Source organism: Ovis aries, chromosome 4, assembly GCF_016772045.2.
Source record: "Ovis aries strain OAR_USU_Benz2616 breed Rambouillet chromosome 4, ARS-UI_Ramb_v3.0, whole genome shotgun sequence".
Classification (NCBI taxonomy): domain Eukaryota; kingdom Metazoa; phylum Chordata; class Mammalia; order Artiodactyla; family Bovidae; genus Ovis; species Ovis aries.
The window spans coordinates 67,180,175-67,202,907 of NC_056057.1; the positions used below are offsets into that span (position 1 = coordinate 67,180,175).

The 22,733-nt window shown below is 53.7% G+C and overlaps 1 protein-coding gene across 10 annotated transcripts in view; it reads left to right on the forward strand.

Annotated features, from left to right (window-relative positions):
• The first annotated feature begins 3,861 nt into the window (after positions 1 to 3,861).
• Positions 3,862 to 22,733, forward strand: part of CRHR2 (corticotropin releasing hormone receptor 2) — a 44,787-nt gene continuing 25,915 nt past the window's right edge. For 7 of the 10 annotated variants that reach the window (XM_042248623.2, XM_015095322.4, XM_042248628.2 and 4 more), the window contains exons 1-3: positions 3,862 to 3,958; positions 13,621 to 13,711; positions 20,064 to 20,189. In XM_042248623.2, coding sequence (XP_042104557.1) covers positions 3,872 to 3,958; positions 13,621 to 13,711; positions 20,064 to 20,189 — 304 coding nt within the window. In that variant the 5' untranslated portion in view covers positions 3,862 to 3,871. Of the gene's footprint in view, positions 3,959 to 13,620; positions 13,712 to 19,625; positions 19,903 to 20,063; positions 20,190 to 22,733 lie in introns of those variants that run through there. The other 3 variants (XM_042248625.2, XM_042248629.2, XM_042248627.2) reach the window with 1 other exon arrangement.

Genomic DNA, 22,733 nt, shown 5'->3' on the forward strand with positions numbered 1-22,733 from the left:
AAGGCAAGATATATTATAAGGGTTGATGGCCCACCAAAGAACTATAATACGTAAACAGACACACAATATGTCTGTGGCATTAAAATTTTATAGCAGGGAGGGAAAATAGGAAAAAAGAAATCTAAAATGGCCTCCTTTCGGGGGGAGGAGTGATAATGAAAAAATACACTGAAAAACACTAGGACAGAGAATGGAGCATTGCTCAGAAGGACAAGACCAATCCAGACAAAATGTCCAATACCCTCCCACTTCCTGCCTCCGCTGACCCCTCTCTGGCTCTGTCCACACATGGGCCCAGCACCTGGCCTCGTTCTCCAAGCACCACTGGCACCTGCTCTCTCGTAGAATGCACTGTTTCTAAAGGTGAGGGTAGCGGAGGAGGAGGGTAATTACAGCCCCATCGCTGATGTTCACTGACCATTCACACTGCTAGGAGGCCCTTCCAGCCCGCCCCTCCTCAGACCTGGCTTGCCCTGCGGTCCTTGTCCCCTTTTTCTCTCTGAGCCCCTGGGACAACCCTCAACTCAGATTCCAGCCCTTCTACTCCTTTCACTGTCTCAGATGCAAACCTGAGCTAAATTTCAGAATTTCCACTGCTTTATTTTACAAAGAAATCACCCACCTCCCTTCTAGACCACCCTCAGTTCATCTTTCATAATCAAAATAGGGCCACAAAGGCATTTTCATAAATAAAAGTGTCTTCTGCACCAGTTTCCCTTAGGAACAGAAAGGTTATAAATGACACTTTGTATTAGCCTTGCCCAGATCAATAGCTTCAGGCAGGGTCTCTTCTGCCACCAACAATCTCTGAGAGCAGAGAAGAGCTGTCCAGGGGACAATTTAGGGGCTTGAAAATGTTTGTCTGTCTTGTATTGTTGTTGCTATATGTTTTTAACCCATTCCATTTAGGAGGGCCGAGTCCAGACTTTCCTAACCTTCTAGGCTCCTGTAGGTCCCCAGTGATGAGAAGAGAATTCCCATATAGCACTCATGACTCTAGCTAGGTCATGTATTCTGAAACAGACTTGAGGTTCTGCTCTGACTCACTTGCTGAGGTTTGTCTTTGGAAAAAGCCATACCCTTCTCTGGTGTTTGGGTCTATCAGGGCAATTTAGAATCCTTTGCTCATAAGGGAGGTGCTCCTGGAAGAGACTGGTAAGAGAAGGGGAAAAGCAGGACAGAGAGGGGAAAGGAGACCCGCAGCGGTGAGATGCCTGGGAGCCCAGATGTTAATTATGTCTGCAGTTGGTTCACCTCCAGGCAAAGGAGCACCAGCCCTTGGGGGTTGGAAGATGTAAACCCCTGGGTTCCTGGGGATCAGTTCCTACGTTGGTGCAAAATGTGGCTCTAGCTGTCCAAGAGATGCCCTCCTATGAACATTCCAGGCTGCGGAAGGGCACCGATTTTGAAGCACACACAGAATGCCTGGCCAGAGAGGAATCAGGACCCAGCACCCTGTCTGCTCTGTAGACCCTCCTAGAACTAGGGCAGATCTAGCTTCGTTGCGGCCTGTCCTCCACCCCTGGGGCCTCCGCTGTCCCTACCCCAGCCAGACGCCCAGGCCAGCCAGCTGTGATTGCCTATCTCCTAGTTTCCACCCTCCTTAACCCCCCTCTGGATAGATCTCTCCCTTCTTCATCACTTTAAATCATTCAAAGGTCTCCTGCAGCACATTTTCCCTGGAGTCCCCCCATTACTCCCTGAGCTGCCATGCACCTTGTACCATCTCTCAGCTCCCTTCACAGTTACTTACACCCAGATCTCATTGGCTCCACATCTGCTCCCTCTGCTGGCGCTCTCTGCACAGGCAACAAGGCTGACCTTGAGGTCAGAGCCTCTGCTCTCTGCTCAACAGCACCCACTGTGAGTCTGGCCGTGGAGGTGCTCTGCTAACACGGCTGAAAGGACTGGTGATACTCATGACGACCCATCAACTCTGTTTCTGAGTCTCCCCACCCTTCAGTCAAAGTCCTGCTGAGTGGTCATTTCCTGCCAGGAGCCCTCTCTGACCAAGCCTATCTGACTGGGTCTGGTAAAGCCATATCCTGTCTCAGCGGTTCCTCCCACAACCCCGTCACCTTCAAATGAATGGGGAGGTCTGGCCGACTCTTCCTTTGCTTTCCCCATAAAGATGCCTCTGCACCACAGGAGCTAGACTCGGACAACAGAGGAGAAAGAGAGGAAGAAATAAAAAGAAGAGCCTCCAGCCTCCCCGCCAAGCTGGTTGGAGACCAACCTCATTCAAGGGCCTTCAGCAAACAATGCACATCAAAGAGAAGCCAGGGGCTCAGATTTAGGCCCTAAGATTTCAGGGGAGGGCGATGAGGAAGCTGAAGGCACAGTCAGGAAGGGCTACCTGGAGGAAGAGGGTAGAGAAGGGGAGGACCTGAGGGACAGAAAAGTGTCCCAGGCAGAGACCAGACTGAATCTAAATGGTCTAAGTTTCTGTAACTTGGGCTGCACCCTCCCAGGAAAGCTCAGTGCCTCACTAATCACATTCCTCAAATGCTTTCCCCTCAGATCCTAACAACATTGGAACTGCTGCTTAAGCTTTTCAACTCTGCACACCAGGCCCACCTGTTTGGACAGTTCCAGAGGCTGCTTCAAGGGCTCCCAGAGAACTAGCCTCACCTCCAGCCCCACTCTGGGCCTGTCCCCATCTGGGACCAGCATCACTCAGCCCTGCCTGGTATCGGGATCCCTGTAAAATCTACTGAAACATGCCAATGCCTGGGCCCCATCCCAACCTATAAACACAGAAGCTCTGGGCTGGCGCCTGGCATCGATGCATTTATTGTCCTTGTTTTGTTTTTTTTTGAATACAGTTTTTAGCTTTTTATTTCGAATTTACAGAATACTTGGAAGAGTGATCCAAAGAATACACATGTAGTTGCCCACATTTCCCCATTATTTACATTTTGCCTCATTTGGTATATTGTTCCCTTTATCACTATGTATGTGTTTATGTGTGCACGTGTACGTATATTTCTGAAGCATCTGAAAATAAGTTTGAGATATGGTGCCCCTGTAGCCCTAAATATTACTCCATAAGAACAAGACTCCACAGAGCAGTCATCAAAATCAGCAAGTGGAACATTGATACAGAGCTATTATTTAATTTGGCCTCCACATAGGAATTTCAATTGTCCCAATAGGCATAGTGTTAGTCTCTCAGTCATGCCAGGCTCTTTGTGACCCCATGGACTGTAGCCCGGGAGTCTCCACTGTCCACGGAATTCTCCAGGCAAGAATACTGGAGTGGGTTGCCTTTCCCTTCTCCAGGGGAATCTTCCCAACTCAAGGACTGAGCTTGGGTCTTCTGTATTGCAGGCAGACCCTCTACGGTCTGAGCCAACAGGGAAGTCTCCAGTAGGCATGGTGCCTGTTAAAAGCTCTCCGGGACAATTAGAAGATGCGGGCAGGGCTGGAAAGCCTGGTGGGGATGCGATCTACCCAGCCTATTCAGTGTTCTGGCCACAACCACCGCCAAGACCCCCTCTTCCCTTTCTCGGTTCCTCTCTCCCCGGAGCAGGGAGCTCCAGCCTTGGCAAAGGTGGCCGGCTGGTGAAAGGCATTAACCCCTTCTCTGGGGGCAGAGTCTGGGCTCTGGCTGCCTGGGCAGAAGCCGCTGCCCGGCGCCGCTATAAATAACCTGGAGGGGGCGGGCCGTGGGGCGGTGTCCCTGCGGGCGGGGGAGGCAGGAGATACCCCCAGTGCCCAGGGCCGTACCTCGGCCGCCCTGGCGCGTTGGGGAGGGAGGGGCCCACTCCGCTCCGACCGGTAGCGGAGGAGGGTGGGAGGCACCGGAGTCAGCGGGCGGGGCGGGACGGCCGCGCTGGGAGGTGCGCTCCTGTTCGCGGCAGCACAAGGCATGGGGGGTCCCGCGGGGGCCCCACGCCTCCTCCACGTCCCGCACTGTGTCCTCTGTCTGCTCTGCCTTCTCCCGCCACTGCTTAAAGTAAGTGTGGGGTGTGGTGGGGGGTGCTGTTCTCAGGGTGGGGGTGCCGGGAGCTGGAGCGCTGTGCTCTCCTGACTGTGAGGGGGCGGAGGTGCGGGGTGGGGGGCTCACTGCTTAGTTACTGGGTTTAGTTTCACTCAGCCCTGTTAGGAGATGGATGGAAGAGGTCTTAGGGCTTGGTGGCTGGCATGGAGTTGGGGATCCCTGCATCCGGTGATGGGATGGAGATGTCCTGCCTAAGTGAGGGGGAAGGGGAGGGAGATGAAACTCTTAACACTAGCTAGCATGGGACTTAGCAGCCCTTGTGGATGAGCAGAGGGTGCAGGGAGACGCCCTAGCGTCTAGGACATGCCCTTTCCTCAGATCCAGGAATTCCTAGTCTCGGTCCACTCTCCCCTCCTCCATGGATTACACTCCTCCTTCCTTGTAGGAGCCTCAAGTCCCTTCCTCACCCCATCCCAGTTCTGGTCCTTCCCCACAAGGGATCCCCAGAAAGCTGTCCTGTCCCCTGTCTCCTGCAGGCAGGCCAGTCCCCACCCTCCTCTCAGTGCCTGAAACCAGGCAGCCCTCTGTATCAAATGAGCAATGGAGCAAAGGGGATACCTGGGGGAACCAACCTTGCCAAGCACTTCTCAAAGCTGTAAGTATCCCCCCATGCCCAAAGCTGTGGGTGTGCGCACTGGCCAGAGTCAGGGTCTGCAGGTGGGAGCTGGGGGTGTTGAGATGGAGAAGAGCTGCACAGAAAGAGCTGAAGAAGTGGGAGCGAGGTTGGGAGGGAGTGATACCCAGAAATGGATGTGGGAGGAATTGATCTCTAACTCTTTCCCCCATTTTACAGATGGGGAAACTGAGGTTCAGAGAGGGAGGGCCACACTTTTCATGAAGAGCCACAACATTTAAAGTGTTCAAGGCCATGCAGGGCAAGAGTCAGAGCCAGGATGGAGGTCAGGAGGCCTGGTCCCATCCCCATATGTCACAGAGGACTCCTTGAGGATCCACTGTGGCAAAATGGTTTTGCCAACAGACTTGATCAAATCCCTGCTTTGCTGATTAGTGTGTCACCTGGGGCAGGCTACTCACGTTTCCCCTCAGTTTCCTCCTGGGTAAAATGAGGATGGTTTGGGTGCTTAATGAATAAGGTTGTCATGAGGAATGGTTGTGACTGTGCCTGGCACAGAGCTAGCACTCAGTAGACACAGCTGGGGTTTTGTACCAGGTACTTGAAATGAAGACACGAGGGGCCCTGCCCTTCCAGGGGGTCTGGTTAGGTGGAAGACAGGACGGGGCACCGTGCCAGGGTGTGGTCAGTGCACCAATGGGCAGATAGTCCCTGGACCTGCCAGGTCCTTTTAATGACATTGCAGGGAGAGGCAGAGGCTGTGGAGTAGATCCACTGCCACCCGCAACCTCTCGTTCCTACTCCTGATTTCTTCTCTGAGCTCTTTTGCCCCCTAGCACTTGTTCCCTGGGTGGGTGCCTTCCAAGAGAGCTGGTGTTAGGACCAGGGTGGCCCTTTGGCCCTGCCCCTCTGGGAGCCATGATGCCAACTGCCCAAGCTGGTTAGATGGAGAGGGTTGCTGGTTGCTACCCCAGACTCCAGCGCGGGTGAAAGAGTCTGTAGGAGGTTACCCTGGGTCCCAGGGATGTCAGGACCAGTAACCTCAGAGGCAAGAGCCTGCTCTCCCCTTAGAGTCCACCCAGGCCCTGCCCCTAGCCCCCTGGATGGCCCAAGATTAGAGACTAGTTAACCACCCAAAGGTATCATTGCATAACTGCCAAAGAGCACTGTGGTCTCTCTAGCCCCAAAGAGCAGTCTTCTTTGCTCTTGGTCTTCGTGGTAATGCTATTTATTTCTGGATCCTTTTCCAACTATTCTGAGATTTCTGTTGTCTATGAAAATAGAGTAAGTGACCTGGAGCAGGTGGTGGGGAAATAAGAGAACCCAGGAGGGACCTGGCCTCCAGCCCTCTCATTTATTCAGTAATACTTTATTCAACCAGAATTTAAGGAGGATTATGTGTGGTAAAGACTCAAGGGTGAAAACATCAGCCTTTACCCTATGAAGTTGATAGCCTAGAGCAGACATGAGCAGGGAGAAAATAATGGTGAAGAATTAATTGTGTATTTACTAGCTGGTCATGAAGACTGATGGCTCAGCGAGTAAAGACTCACCTGCAATGCAGAACGAACATGGGTTCGTTCCCTGGCTCAGGAAGATCCCCTGGAGGAGGAAATGGCAACCCACCCCAGTACTCTTGCCTGGAGAATCCCACGGACAGAGGAGCCTGCTGGGCAACAGTCCAAAGGGTCTTAAAGAGTCTGATAGGACTGAGAGACTAAGCACACACATAGGAGCTAAGAACAAGTGTGTGCAGATGTAAGAGCCTCTGCCAGAATTGGGAGATCTAGTGGGAGGTGGGCAGGATGGCGGGGGTGGAGATGCGGTGCTCCTGGATAGGGACTGAGAAAAGAGCAAGCTAGAGGGAAGGCTCCAGGGTTCCAACCCTGAGAAGAGATGGTATGAGGCTCCAGGGAGCATGGTGGTCCTGGTGGGACCTGATTTCTATCCCTGGGGAACTCAGGGCTCGCTGACCTGGGGAGGTGCCTGATCTCACAATTGCAATTGTGAAAGTTCCAGCAGGCAGTTGAATAGTGAGGATACCCTGGACCAGTCCCCACTGCAAGGGCCTGGAGGAGCCAAGCCTTCACTCTGGTGCTACTGGCTGCCCTCTGAGCCCTTGAGAAGCTACTTTGAAAGCAGTGCTGAAATCATACAGCCTTCTTGGGCATCAGGCGCCATGCCAAGCCCTTTGCTAAAACAGTGGGAAGGTGGGGACATTTATTTACAGACGGAAATGGAGGGCAAGTAAGGCTAAGGAATGTGGCGCTGGATTCCAAAATCCTTGATTAAAACCGCCTCGCCCTCTGTGACACACTGGTAAAGAATCTGCCTGCCAATGAGGGAGACACAGGTTCAATCCCTGGGTCAGGAAGAATCCCTGAAGAAGGAAATGACAACCCACTCCAGTATTCCTGCTTAGAGAATCCCATGAATAGAAGAGCCTGGCAGGCTACAATCCATGGGGTCACAAAAAGTCAGGCACGACTTAGCGACTAAACATCAACAACATCACCCTCTGTGAAGACCCCAAGAGTCTTATCTGGGTCCAGATCCTCAGATTTCTGGCCAACAAGACACTCCCTCAGGACCTCAAAACAACTTTTCTTGCTTCCCAAGAAGGCTCAGCAAACAGGGAAAACACAGAGTCCAGAAGCCTGGACCCTCCCTAACCTGCACAGCCCCTCCCCAAGACCAAGGCCAGGGCCCTGCACACCCCCGCCCGCCCCCCATACCCAGGGTCTACAGGGTGGGGGTGGGGAAATTCAGGGGCCATTTACCAGAAGCTAATTCATCTAATAACTCTTCCCCCGAATTCAAATACTCTCTGAGTGTTTTCTAACTTAATCAGCTAATTTGGTCTCTCCATTTTTGCCATTTTGTTGATGTTTTAGGATGTTTTTAAAAAACCAATTTGTCTGAGGGCAATGCCCATTTAATTTCATATTCCTAGTCAGTCTCAGATTTGCAGCACTTTATAAATTACGGGACTATTCTGTATTCTCTTAACTGTCATTTTCTACTTTATCTAATTTTAAGCATTTTTAGGCCTCCTCAGTCAGTTTGTCTCAGGTCATTGTATCCAAAATTTTATTTTTATAAGATGTCATTTCAAATCTTCCAGAGGGAGGGGTATATTATTCCATAAGCTTATTTTGTTTATTCTCTTTAGCATCTGCACCAGGCTTACCACATGCTTGATACTGTTCTAAGCCCTGACACACATTACTGCTTTTAAGCTTCGCAACCACCCTGGGGCATAAGACCATCATTTACCCCCATTTGACAGATGAGAAAGCTGAGGCAAGTTCACGTGGTCAGTCATCTGTTGGTAGTAGGGACAGGATTCAAAGGAGATAGACTGACTGCAGATTCAGTTCTGTTAATGAAAATGTAAGATATTCAGATACCAACACAATCAGAAAAAGGTGACTCTTAGGCAAACTGACATTAGATGAGTTGATCATTAAGAGATGATTTTAGGCCTCGTGACCTGTTATGAGACCTCTTCCTGAAATTTCTGCCTTCCCTCCCTCTCCCCACCCTCTTTATTCCTCCCTGCTGGTCCCTCAGACATCTGTGTGCAGAGATCAGGGCATGACACAGGACAGGGAAGAGGGACAGAGGTGAGAGGGCACCACGGGCTTTCAGAGACGAGGGAGAGCACTTGGCAAGGGGAGGTCTGGAAGTTTCTCCAGGCAAGCTGGTGGACTGGATGGGAGAGTGGGACATCTTGGGCAGAGGGACCTGCTGGAACATGCGGGGAAGGGAGATCTGGCTGGAAGGCTGCTGTGGACTCCTGGGCTCTTTACTCAGAGATCTGGGCAGCTGATTTTTTAGAACAGAGCACCTTCCAGAAAGCCTGTCCAGATACTCCAGAAAATCATCACCTACTTCCTTCGTCTGACTGCCAGTCCCTCAGCCTCTGCCTCGGCCAGCCTCAGCTCCCGTATGGCCTCCACTGTGTCTGCTCAGGGCCCAGGCTCAGCCTCCTCTCCCCCATCTTTCTTCCCCCTCTTCTGCCTCTCTGTCTCCCTCTAGTCTTCCTCTTGTCCTCTCCCCTTTCTTCCCTCTCTCCTCTTTCCTTCCTCCCCTGTGCCCCAGTGCCCTCATCTCCTCCTCCTTCCCCAGGACAGGGCCTGAGTTCCTCCTGCCTCTATTCCTAGCTCAGGCTCAATGAAACCAGTGAATGAGAGAACCCTGGGGAGGACTCCTCCCCCTCCCAGAGGAGTCCTCTCTGACCTTGGGCAGAGCTGGAGGAGGCAGGGAGCTTACCCCATTCCCCTCCAGTTACTGGCAGCCTTGCTGCAGGACCTGTGGTCCCAAATCTCCCAGGCTTAGACCAGTGGCTAATTTTAGAGGAAGCCTTGTCACCAAGCCAGACGGGAGCATTAGGCTGGGCCAGACCCCCTGGCTCCAGGGAGATGGCACCTTTCAAGCCCGCCTATCCCCTGGGGCACAGGTTCTGCTTGGACAGGGCCCAAGGGTGGAGAAAGAGCAGCTGGCATCTTGGCTTCAACCCACTGCCTCCTCCTCCTGCCAGGGCAACTCCCTTGCCCTCGTCTAAGGTGAGAGCTTCCGACTCCAGACACACCGAGGCTGGAACTAGGACCCCAGCCATTCTCAAAGGGAGAATTCAGAAAGAAGGCTGCCTGGCAAGCAGGAAAACCCCAGAGCCTGAGTTCCCAGAGCTGGGGGTCAGGGTGCCACTCTACCTGGTGAAGGGGGCCATGGTCTCATCCACACAGACGTTTATTGAGCACCTGCTGTGTGCCAGGCTCTGGACTGGGAACTGTGACCTGGATGTGAGTCAAACAGACATGGGCCCTGAGGTCCGGCAGCCTGTAGCTTCGTGGGGCAGGACTGAGGCGTAAGGACAGCTCTCTGCTGCTGTAACAGCCAAGAGCTAATCAGTACAGAAGCCCAAGGTGTCTGCCACACAAGGTAAAGGGGTCTTCAGGGGGCTCAGAGTCAGTTCTAGAAGCCAGACTTCTTGTGTCTCATGAGCACAGCCCTGCCCAACTGACTGGGTCTGCTTCCTCTCCTTCCATGACCTAGCTCTCTGCCTGAAGCCCCCCACTCCAGTGGTGAGAGCAGCTTCTTACTCACCCTGTTTGGAGCCAGGGTCCTCCCAGCATCCATGGACCACAGGCCTTCACCTTCTTACTCAGCTCGTCCGTGTGTATCTGACCAACTCTTAACCTACTAGACTATCTGTCCAATCGTGCCTCTGCCCCTTACTCACTCATTGTGTGGCCTTGAGCGGTGACTTCACCACTCTGGGCCTCAGTTGCCTCACCTGTAAAATGGGATCATTACAGAGACCTCAGTGGCAGTTGTGAGGATTAAATGGGCTTTGCTGAAGCATTCAGAGCTTCATCTAGGACTCAGGAAATGCTGACTACACATCAAAGAAGCCTCTTTCCAACCGGTGAGCACAGGCTAGTCTCTTGTTGATCTGTGCTGGCTTCTCATCGCGGTGGCTTCTCTTGTTGCAGAGCATGGGTGTCTAGGACAGGCAGGCTTCAGTAGTTGTGGCTTGTGGGCCTAAATGCCCCGTAGCTTGTGGAATCTTCCTGGGCCAGGGATCGAACCTGTGTCCCCTGCATCGGCAGGTGGATTCTTAACCACCAGACCACCAGGGAAGTCCCACCCTCTTAATAGCATCCCTAGACCAGAAGCTTGCTACTTCCTGTGCAGGCCCTGTGCTTCCCTGCCTCTCAGCCTTTGCTTGCCCAACTCCCGCCCCTAGAATTTCTTTCTGCTCCTCTTACCCTTCCTTCTCCCTTGGACTGAGCTTCCATGCCCAGTTTCCTCACCCAGCATCCACTGAGCACTGCTGAGCAGTGAGCCCGGTGAGGGAGGTGCAGATGTACTTCAGGGGCCACTGTCTGTAGAACAGGGGCTGCTGAGGGCTGAGGGGGAGCTGCACTGGCTTGAGAGTTTGGAAGGTGGAACACAGGGTTTCCAGAAGGTTTTTCTAGAGGAGAAGGGCTTGATCCAGGCCATGGGACTCCCTCTAATAGGGTTGGAACCCTCTATCTCTGAACTCTCTAACTAGAGCCCTCCTAGAGTCCATGGCAACATGGACACATGGAACATGTGCCTTCTATGTGCCAGCTCTTGACATTCAGTAATCTGTTTAATGCATACCAAATCCCAGGGGCCTGTATTATCCTCATTTCAAAGGAGGAGGACAGGACTCAAGGAAGTTGAATAACTTGGCCAAGGCCACAGCGCTGAGGAGCAGCAACCCCAGAGCCCTGAATGTGGGCGGGTTCGTGTCTGCTGCCTCTGAGAGCTCATCACGCAGCCCTTGGGGGTATTCATTCATGGCTGTGTCTCTGCTCTCCCTGGCCCACCGTGTGCTTTCTGAGGGCACCAGTCTCTTCTTCCTCCTGCCTGCCCACCTACCGCTCACCACCACCCACAGCAGCGGCTGTGTCCAAAATAGGCACCTCCAGAGTATGCTGCAGGTTTGAGCTGAGTCAGATCCAGCCAGCCGGCCCCTTGAAGAGAATGAATGTCTTTAACAGCTTATTGGACCAGTGAAGAAGGAGAGGGAGCCCAGATCTGGGAGTTATTCCAAACCCTTTCTGATCTGCTCGCCATTTTGCCCACGCTTGAACAGCACACATCGATGCTGAGCACAGTGGCTGTGCCCCCTGCTTTGCTCAGCCAGAAGACTCAGCTGTGGCCTCAGATCACAGTGACTGATACAAGGACAGCCCCACCATGCCTGAGTCCCACTGGAGGATGTCCTGTGTCCCTATCCGTGAGCTTAGCACACATGTTCAGACTCCCACCTAAAGCTGAACACGAGATGCCTGGTAACTGGGCCATAGTGTGGCCTCTGGGGGCTTTGAGAGAAGGGGCTTGCATCTAAGATGCAAACTCTGGTTGGTCAGAGTCCACCATCAATGGCGAGCACCTCTGCATTGAGCATTGCTCCTCCAGTGACCTCCAGAGGCTGGGGGCTTCCTAGGACTTCACCCCATCCCCAAAATAAACTGCTACCGGCTGCTTCTCAAACAAAGAGAAGGGGGCTGGAAAGGGGTAATGGGTCAGGCCTAGGACCTGCACTTTCCCCAGACCAGCTGAGGGTGGGACACCAGAATTCTTCTTGGAGGATCTTGGGACCCAGAGTGTCCCTCCCCAGCCCACCTCACCCCTGGCAGGTGGCTCTCTGGGCAGCCGGGCCTTCCTGATGCCCAAGAAGCTGACACTGGGTAGCTCCTGGCATTCCTGGGATATGTGAACAACAAGACCATGGCCCCCAGTATCTGTCCTGCAAGCCAAATGGCCAGAGCTCCTGGCTGATGGCTCAGGAAGCTCCTTATAGCGCACACACACTATATGCATGCTATTCACATACACAAGCACACACCCTACACAGACATATACATGCCCCGCACATATACCCCTTATGCACACTACCCTCACACACAGGACTTCGGCTCCCCAGCAGTTCCTTCTGCCCTTAGCCCCGTGGAGACAGTTGACAGAACCCAGGAGCAATGAGTGCTTGTGGGTTCTGGCCGTGCTGCTCTTGCTCTTCCATCTGACCAAGTGGGATCATTAATTAGGAGCTCCAGGCCAGTGTGGTGAGGGTGAGCGTGTAGCCTCCAGCCCCGGCACAGGAAATGGACTAAGCCTGATGTGAGGAACGTGATGTTTGAGGGCTGTCCGGCTCTGGTCCTGGGAATATTGCAGGACAAACATTGACCCAGCTGCCAGGGAGGGAGGATCCGGCAGGCAGGAGAAAGGGGAGGGGCTGCCCACTACAGGGGCAGTCCTTTCTAGAATCAGGAATATCAGTGTTGGGGTGGTGCAAAAGTCATCTCATATGCACACACGCAAGCGCACACACTCACACACACTGGTCATAGGATAAAAACAGTGGTGGTCTTGGAAGGAATGGGAGACGATGGCTAGAATTGTAGAGGGCATTGCTTTTGTTCAGTCTCACACCATGCATTTCCCAGCCTCTCTGTTTTTGGCGCAAGTGTTGTCTAACTATGACACCACCCTTACCCTATGACACCACCTCTATCCCAGCACTACCCTTATGACACCACCTCTATCCCAGCACTACCCTTATCAACTGGGCAAACTCCTACTCAACCTTCAAAGCCCACATCAGTGTGACTTCCTCTGTAATGCTACCCCATTCCTTCTAAGCAAATTATAGACCCTGTAACAAGTTGGTTATCTATCCATCTTTCCCACCAAAAGATGGTCCCCTCGAGGACAGAGATAACCACATCTACTTTATCCCTCCATATTTAGCATTCCCTCATGACTTTTTCAGATGTGATCCTGGGTGATTTCTCTTTTGGATGGGATTGCCATTGTTACAACAACCATATTTGTTCCCAGGCAAGTCTCCACATTGACACCATGGTCCCTTCCTTTTCCCCTACTCGTTTTCTGGCTGCCCCTAACATGCCACCTCTTCCAGGAAGCCTCCCCTGTCTTCCCAAGTTCAAGTTAGGAGTCTCTTCCACATATTAACCTTTGTAATTTTCTCGTTACCTGTGTGATAGGGAAACAAACTATCCACTCTTCTCCCATCTCTTCTGAGCCTCCAAGTCTAGGGGGTCCCTACCTGACCTGGGACTACTTTGAAGATGCCACTGTGTCCCCTAGCCAGTCCCCCAGCCTGACACACAGTCGGGGTTGTACAGTGTTTGCTGGGGGATTAAAGGGCTGGTGGACACCCCCACTCCAGCTTTGCCAACTGAAGAGCACAGGGCACATCCCATCCTGGGGAGGAAACCTTTAGGGGCTGAGGGATGGACAGAGCGTGTTCTTCCCTGGGGCACCAAGCCTCACTAGGCCACCTCTAAGGCCTTTTCAGGGTTCCAGGCCTGGCCAGGCTGCTGGTCTGCTGTGTGGGGCCTTGAACTTTCCCTCCTCTTTTTTCCTCTGTACAATATAGAGGAGTAAGGGACAGGACAGGGCGGGGCAGGGAGCAGGGAGGGGTAGACATATGCTGTCACTGTCTAGCCAGAGCCTGACCTTCATCCCTCTCGTCCTCTAGGTGGGGTCCAGCCAGGCACCCAGAGACCAGCCCATGTGGGCACTGCTGGAACAGTACTGCCACTCCATCAAGACCCTCGCCAACCTCTCAGGTATGCCAGCCCCTTGCCACCACCTGCAGCAGACCCTGGGAAATGAGGGCGAGCCTCTGGGCCTGGGGAAGAAGCGGGCCAAGTCAGGCTTAGCGGGTGGTAGATAGAGGCCTGGGCCTTGGGTCTGTCCTTGGGCAGCCCCCTTCCCCACTGAGGGCACAGGTCACTGATGAAGAAGGGCTCGGCCGGGAGTCCTCCTCCAGCTCCCGGCTCCCTATGTCTGTGCCTAAGGAAGTGGCTGGGCTGGCATTCAGGTGCCCAAGAAGGGGGCACCACTCTGCTTCAAACTCCAGCAGAAGGTGTAAAATACATTCCCTGTTGCCGTGGCTACAGGTGTCACCTCCTGGTAAGAACCTGTGAAGTAGCAGCTGGGTCCCTGAGTTCTGACCCCTTAGAGTTTCCTGGCAGCTGATTCAGAGTCATGGGGCAGCCACTGCAGAGCTCAGAAGAGCCCTGGGTCTTCACGGGCTCTGGAAAGACGTCCCCAAGGCTCCATCCAATGTCCCAGCCTTCTCAGGGCTGCAGCCACAGAGGCAGCAAGGAAGGAGGAGGGCTGCAGCGTCCCTGGGATCTGGAGCTACTGCCAGAGCAGAAGGAGACAAGAGTGCTGGCAAGAGCTGGGACCCGGCACCAAACGCAGCTTGAGTTGCGCACCAGAGAGGAAAACCCTGCCGTCTGCCCTCCTTACAGTGGGGTGGTCAAGAGCCCAGGTGCTTGGGTCAGACAGACCCGATCCCAGATCTGGATCCCAGCTCCTCCACCTAACAGCTGCATGACTCTGAACAAGTCACCCGCCCCATCGTATTAATTTGCTTGTTAGTCACCCAGTCGTGTTCAACATTTTGCGACCCCACAGACTATAGCCCACCAGGCTCCTCTGTCCATGGAATTCTCCAGACAAGAATACTGGAGTGGGTTGCCATTTCCTCCTGCAAGGGATCTTCCCCATCCAGGGATCAAATCCCGGTCTCCTGCACTGCAGGCAGATTCTTTAGCATCTGAACCACCAGGGAAGCCCATTAATTTGCTTGGGCTGCTGTAAAATACCACAGACTGGTTAGTTTAAACAACACAATCACAAGGCCTCCCCTGGGTGACTTGTAATATCATTCATCCATTTCATAAATGGAATATGTAATATATGTATATATTTAATTTGGAAAAAGATATTTTTAAAAATCGAAGAAGACTATTAATGCTCATTATCCCACAACCCAGGAATTTTTTAATGTTTCTATCTGCCAGAAGTTTATCACACCATAGAATTTCATGTTTTTTCTTTTTTCTTTTTCCACAAAACCAGGATGATCCTGTGTCTACAGTTCTGTAACCTGCTTTTTCTTCTTGTAACTCAGAGTGAACATTTCCCTGTGTCATTAATTATTCATCCACCACATTGCTGGTGGTGCTGCCTAGCAGCCACGGTGGGGACGCATCATCCCTCATTAACCATGCCTCTGCAGTGGGCGGTACTGGCTGTTAGGATGCCCTTGAACTTCAGGAATAGTTTCTCTTGTCCCCACATGACAGGTATCTCCATTTAGGTGTCCACCAATTGAGAAAATGCATGTTGACTAACCTAAAGCTCAGAAACAAGTAAAACAACCTATTGTTTAGATATATGTACATGTGATAAAACTGAAAAAATTAAGAGCAAAGGAATGATAAATGCAACATTCAAAGAATGGTCCCTCTGAGGAAGGAGTGTATAGATAAATTTGTAAGTGATTGGTAATGATCTAGTTTTGGATTGGGCAATAGATCATTATATGTGCTACTACATACAAACTTTCATAACAGAAAAGACTCAAATGAAATAAAGTTGGGCCATGTATAGGCTAATGATGACAAAGGGTCATGAATCAAAGACTATGATCAATTAAATTGCATGACCCTAAGGTCCAAATAAAGGGAAAAAAGCCCCACATAATCACAAGAGACTTCAGGCAGGCTTTAAATGGATTGTTTCTGTTTTATTCATCACAGAGGAATCTAATAGAGCATATACTGTAAGTTGTAAGGCATATTATTTTTTCAGTCCATAGGCAATGTAAGAGTCCAAATGGAATCAAGGATCCCTTGGAAATAACTCCCTAATCCAACACACACACACACACACACACACACACCAGGACTGGTCATATGTGAAGAGACCCTTGGATCTCAGGAGACAGGGCTTCTGCCAAAGCATCCATTCCTCCAGTGTTGATTTGCTGAGCACAGCATGAAGCACTCTGATGGGTGCTGGGGACTGGTTAGTGAACATGACCAGCCCTGCCTTCCACAATAGAAAAACTAATAACCTTGCTGTGATATAGACTAGCCCCCGGCAGACTGAGGCATGGAGAAGAGCTACCCACCCCAGATGAGACACAGGAGGTGGGGGCTAAGCTGAGCATTAGAAGGGCGGATGGGAGTCAGCTGGGGTAACCACAATGGAGCGGTAAGGGCATTCCCGGCAGAGGGGACAACACATGCGAAGGTGTGGAGGCAGAGAATGTTCCAAGGGAATGGTGAGTGGACCCACAGGGCATCTCAAGTTCAGCAAGAGGAGAGGATGGGGAATAGACATGAAAAGCGCTGTTTGCGGTGCTAAAGAGCTGGGCTTCGTCCCAAGGGCAGTGGAGAGATGCTCTTGCGAGAAGTCACACAATCTTAGAAAAATCACTTCCTCTGCCCAGTGGAGGAGGCAAGGAGCCCAGTCTGGCTGCTGTGGAGAGGAGGATGGCCTGGGAGGGGTTGGAGGGGGAAATTCCTTTTCTTCCTCTGGGCCTCCATTTGGCTATCTGTAAATGAGAGTGTGGAGTTGGACAGTTGCCAGGAGCCCTTCCTGCTCCACAGCCTGGTCCCTGGCTCCACTTGAAGACACCAGGCCATCTCCACTGTGCCAAGGTGAAGTGAGATGGAATGAGGAAGGAGTGTCTGGTCTGGCCTGGGGCACCATCCCCCGTGCCACAGGGCAAGAGTGGGGTACCTTCTGGCCTCTCCCAAGCCTTCCATGCCCTCAGCAGCCCCATTGTAACCACAGTGAACCCCACAGCCTGTCCCAGTTCTGTATACTCTTCAGCCTGACTGAGCACAGCCACTCAGACATGCAAAGGCTGTCCCCTTAAATCCTGTTTTCTAGCGGATATCTGATGGGTGGTGGGATGAGTGAGAGAAAGCGTGTACTGTGCAGACCCGTGACTATGTGAGATGCTGTGCGTGTTTCCATTATGCTCTGCACGCCTGTCCGGTGTTCAGCTGAACCCTGGAGCACCTGGACTGCCACTGCAGCTGCCATCAGAGGTGGGCCAGAGGTACCTGCCCCCACGAAGCCCAAGACACACAGGTGTCTCCCCCAGCACCTGTCACACTGCCCTACAGCTTATTTGCTACCTCTCCCACCAGCCTAGGGGCATACAGACTGTCCTGAATACCTCTGCCCCAGTGCCTGGCCTGGGAGCTCACCTCCATCCCAGGGACCTCCCACCCACCTCTGCTTCCTTAGCTAGCAAAAAGGCCCAAACTTTAAGGGTAGTTGGAGTTCATCTAGGTGAGGAAAGTTTTTGCTGTTTACAATTTCTTCCTCATTTACTTATTTGCAAACACTAAAATGAGCTGTAAAATGCATTTGTTCCAAAGCTGCTCCTTTTTCCATTTTCCTCTCTGTCACACCTAGAATAGCAGACAATCGTGCTGGTGATAATAAACTCCACAATGAAATGGCACTGCATTCTGGAGGCCAGGGGGCCTTGGGTCTCTGGGCCTGTGCCCAGGTCCTGACTGTCCTGTCAGGATGCAGAATGGTCTTTAGCTCTGCCCCTGAAATGGTCACTTCCCAGAGGAAACTTTATCACATCTGCTCTCCAGTTAAGAGCAGTCCAGGTCACCCAGGCCAGCCTTCCATCCTGCATGTGAGACGTTAAGTCCTTGGCCTCTGGTCACTGGGCACTCACCTTCCCCTGGGATAGCTGCTTTTCCTGTGCGGTGGCTCTGGTGATGAACAGGTTAATAACTTTAGCTTGGGCTCTCCTTTCCCTCTGTGCTGGGAGCAGTGTGTGGAGCGCCCTCCTTTATGCATGAATGAGACTACTTCCCAATGAAGAAATGGGCTGATCCTGCCAGCCACAGTCTAGCCTGTGGGGGACAAGCCCTGTGCAGCAGGGCTTGGTCTGGGACTCAGCCCGAGTCTCAGCCTGGCACTGGTGGCAGGACTCTGCCTAGGGTTGGGGTTGGGACCCAACTGATCCTCGCCTGCTCCTGGCACTGGTTATTAGGGACAGTCAGGGACCTCTGCCTCTGCAGCTGCCCAGAGCTGAGCCAAGGGCTCTGTCCATTTAAAAGGCAGAGGATAGACCTGGCTGGCTGGTCTGCACCTCGTACCTGCCAATCAGCTGGCCCCAGAGAGATTCCCGTGCTTGCTCTCTGGCTCTGCCTGGGCAATGAGAGCAGCATTAATATGGAGGTTGGTGAGACTGGAGCACACAAATACAGCCCAGTGTGCCTCTCCCCTCTCCCTGCTCAGGAAGTAACGCTGGCTCAGGATGCTCTCAGCCTTCCCTTGCAGCTTTGTTCCCAGTGAAAGATGGCAAGAAGGCCTAGGACTAGCCACCCTGGGGCTTCCAGCCCAGCTGGGACTGGGTCCCAGCTCTCCCTGCCCTCTAAAGATAAAAGCACACACATACACATTCACACACATGCACATCTCCCTCAGTCTTGGCATCTCATAACTCAGGACCAGAGTCTCAGGGCTGGGAAGGGCCTTTGAGAACGTTTCACTGATGGAGAAACTGCCCCAGAAGAGAGGGTGAGAATTGGGGTAACATGCAGGGAGAGCAGAGACAAAGGCAGGCCTGAATCCAGCCTGAGTTGAGGTGAGCCACATCCCAGGCCCTGTATCTTGAGCCCAGATCCACCCCCACCCCCCTCAGTAGACCTGAGCAGTGGATCTGTCCTCACACTCAGAATGGAGCCACAGGGAGTTAAGGAGCAGGCAGTCCTGAGGGGCCTGGGCAAATTCCAGATAAAGGTTTTCAGCTCCTCCACACTTGCTGTGGGGTCTGATCTCCCCTCCACACTTACTTAAACACACACACACACACACACCCTGCTGTAGAAACCAGTTTCAGGTTGCCCTGCCCAAGCCAAGAGGAAAAGAGATTCTCACTTCTCCTTTTATTCCCTCTGAAACCCAGGGCAGTAAGACCTGGGTGTTTGAGGTTCTCCAGATAATTCCAGCCAGTTTCTCCCCTGGACTTCTCCATCTCAGTGAATGGCAACGCTACTCCTGCGCCCAGTCACCCAAGCGGGAGACCCGGCATTACCCCTGCCTCCTGGCTCCTCTCTCTCCAGTCCTGCCTCACCAGGGCTGGTTTACCCGGAAATCCCTCTCCACCCTAGCCCCCATGGGCTGGTACAGGTCTGCATCTATTCAAGCCTCTTGATCTCCCCAGCCTCTTTCGTGGCTCCCTTGATTCCCTCGACGCCCTTCCAATCCACTCCTTTCCCAGAGGCCACGGAGGCTTTTCTAGAGTGCAGATCTGCTCGTGGGCTCTCCACTCCCTGTCATCCCCTCCAGTGTCCTCGCTCAAGGAGAAGAAACAAATGGCGAGACACCGAAGGAGAAGAAACATGAGGCGAGCTTCTCGGGCGGGCGGGCGCGCTTTCCTGCCCCCTGCAGCCCCCGGAACTCGACCCTCGGGCAGGTCATTCCGCCACCCAAGGCGCACACTGTCCATTCCCGCCGCCCTCCTCCGGACCTGGTGTGAGCCGGAGAAGGCGGACTCCGGGTTGGACTGGTGGGCCGAGGGCGGGAGCCTGGGCCCGGCAGAGAGGAGCCGCCCGGCCCCGCCCCCTGGTGCAGCCATTGGCCGCGACCGAGCGGGTGGACCCGCAGCCGGGTGCGTTCTGCGGCTCCTCTCCGCTAAGGTCCAGACTTGGCGGTCCCCGACGTTCGAGCGCAGCGCCGGGAGGCTGTTGGCAGGTCGGGGCTGGACGAGAGAAGCCAAGACTGCGCTCTCTCGGCCGCTCACTCTCGAACCCAGCCCCTGGCAGCCACGCTGGGCGCGCAGTCACACTCCCTCTCCGCGCGCGGCTCCGGGGCGCAATGGACGCGGCACTGCTCCACAGCCTGCTGGAGGCCAACTGCAGCCTGGAGCTGGCCGAAGAGCTGGTTTTGGACGGCTGGGGGCTACCGCTGCATTCCGAGGGTAGGCGGGAGCCGAGCAGACCCGGGCGGCGCGGACTCCTTGCCTGGCGCGTTGGGTGCGCCCAGGTCCCCGCGCTCGAGCGCCTCGCGCCCTGCGTCCTGCGGCGCCCCGCGGGCCCCAGCAGCCTCTCTGATCCCCGCTCCGCTCTCTCCCATCACCAGGTCCCTACTCCTACTGCAACACGACCTTGGACCAGATCGGGACGTGCTGGCCCCGGAGCGCGGCCGGAGCCCTGGTGGAGAGGCCGTGCCCCGAGTACTTCAACGGAGTCAAGTACAACACGACCCGTGAGTGTCCCTGGGACCCTCCGCCGCGGGCTCAACACCTGGCTCCCAGCAGGGCGGTTTAGAGGGTAGCGAGGGCTCCGAAGCCAGCGTCGAAGACCTGAGAGCCACGGCACGGTCATAGCGCCGGCATTAAAGACATAATGTTAGGGGCGCTCCCCTCTGCCCGTACCTCGGTAAGACAGTGATTTGCCCACGATTCCCGTGCTCCATGCGCTGAGAACCCGGAAAGAGGAGAAGGAAATCCTTCCTTTTGAAGACAAATATCTCTCCCACATTATATGCTCTGGTGCCTGAAGTTTCTCCGTTAGGGCTTCTCTTTGTTTAGCCGATTTCCGCCCCGCATCTCCCTGGGGCGGTGGGGAGGGATGGGGCGCCTAGGATATGTTCCCAACCCCTAGAGTGAGTGCGGTGGTCAGAATCTACTGTGGGAGACGGGAAGAGCAGGAGGCAGGAAAGATGGGGTGAGGCTTATGTTGGGGCTGGGCATGGGAAGTGTAGCTGTTTCTGGACCAGAGTGTGGGGTGTAGTCTCTTCCCTACCTGGATGTCCTGGGACTGGCTTTCTGGGCTGTGAGTCGGGGCAGTGGTCAGCATTACTCCTGCCACCCAGCGTGGTGTCTGAATCAGGCCCACCCCCACCTCCTGGGGAGAACAGCCTGTGCCCCCCTTCCTCCTGGCAAATCACTGGCTAGCTTGCCACTCTGTGGAGGACAGCAGCAGATGCTCCAGGAGTCACACAGCATCCAGGTGGGGTGGTTCTGTATGGGCTCTGGGAGGGGAAGGGGGTGCCTGAGTCTATGCCCTCTGGAAGGTCCAATGGGAGCCAAGTGGCAGTGTCTTGTGAGGCATGGGACGCAACATCACTAGCCCACCCTGAAGGGCCACTCACATCTCCAGCCCCACCCACACCAGCAAAGAGCCTTCTGAGATGCTAGGCAGTAGTGGAGGACACCTGTTTGTCTGAAGCCCCTCATCCTGGAAACATCATAGCAACCTCTGTGTGTCTGAATAGTGGCATAGCTCCCCCATCAGCTCACTCATGCGTGCTCTCTTGCACGCACACACACACACACACACACACACACACGTATGTCCACACTCATACCTTCACCCAGAGAGATGGTTAGTGGGCTAGACCGCAGCCTCTACATTTAATGCTAAGCAGCATTGCCCTGTCTGCACCAGCGGAGGGCTCTCGTGGGCCCAGAGAGCAGCTTGCTTGGAGGAGTCCAATGGCAGTGGTGCTCCTAATGGAAGTGGGTGGGAGACCTAGCGGGGCTGCTGAGGAAGATTTCTGCGTCATCTGACCACGCTTCCTACCCATGATTAAGATAGACCTTCCAGGGAGAAGGTGAGGTCCCCGATCCAGGAGGTGCGCAAGCAGAAGGAATGGCTTCCATGCTCCTTGCCAGTCCTGAGATTATAAAACTGTATTTAGGATCCTGTGTGCTCTGTGGGGTGGGGCAGTGGAGATCAGGGTCCCTGATTCAGTCTGAGCCAGAGATAAACGCTAAGTGAGGTGATGTGGCTCTTCGCCCCTCAGCCTGTGGACCTGGGGCAGCCCTGCTCTGGTTCCCACCCCTGCCTGGGCTGTCCCCTTTCTCCCCAACCCACCTGGAGCCCCCGAGGACAGGGCCTGGGTCTCTTCTCTTCAAACAGTTTATTAAACAGCTACTATGTGCCAGCCACTGCACTGGCATTGAGGCCCTCACTCACAATTGCAACAGACAAAGGGATACAGAGTTAAGAAATGCCATGATGGGGGAGTACAAGGGGACTGTGGATGAGGAGGAAGGTGGGAGGGGAGACGGGGAAGGCTTCCCAAAGAGGGTGTTGCAGCACCTCCCACACCACTCACACCACGTCAGGTGAGAAGGCAAGAAAAGGTCAGGGCGCCACCAAGGTTGGCACATGTAGTGCCAATTAGCCCCTGGTACTAATGAACCACTGTCTTCATTTGGACCAAAGTACTGCCCACAGTCTGACTCCTGGTGAATGGGAGAAGCATGGGGACAGAAGGAGCATTGCTGTTAATCAGTGTGACAGCTGAGGTGTGAAGAGCCGAGGCAGCTAATGTCAATGGCAATGATTGATTTCTCTCCTCCCCTGCCTCCTGGCCACTGCTTCCTTCTGCTCTGTTTGCCTTTTCAGTGGGATCTTTCCTGGACAAAGAAGGACACAGGAGGAAAAGAGGTCCTATGAGAAGCCTGGGGGAAGAGGTGCAAGGGTCCTGGCTCTCTTCTTGCCCAATTTTGTTATGCTGCAGCCAGATCCCCGCTGAAGCCTCATTGTTTAGAGGGCAGGCATTGTCCAGGTGGGACAGCAGCTTAGGCATTAGTCCTGGTGAACTTTCACCCACTCAGCTGAGCACAGAGAATCGGCCACCAAACTCCCAAATGTGGACCATGGTCCAGGTGCCAGCTACCACTGAGAGAGCTTGGCATACATGACCTCCCATGTTCCCACCTCCCTAAGGCCCCCTGAGGTATGTACTGCTCTTGTGCCCATATTGCAGATGAGAAAGCTGAGGCTCAGAGATGTGAAT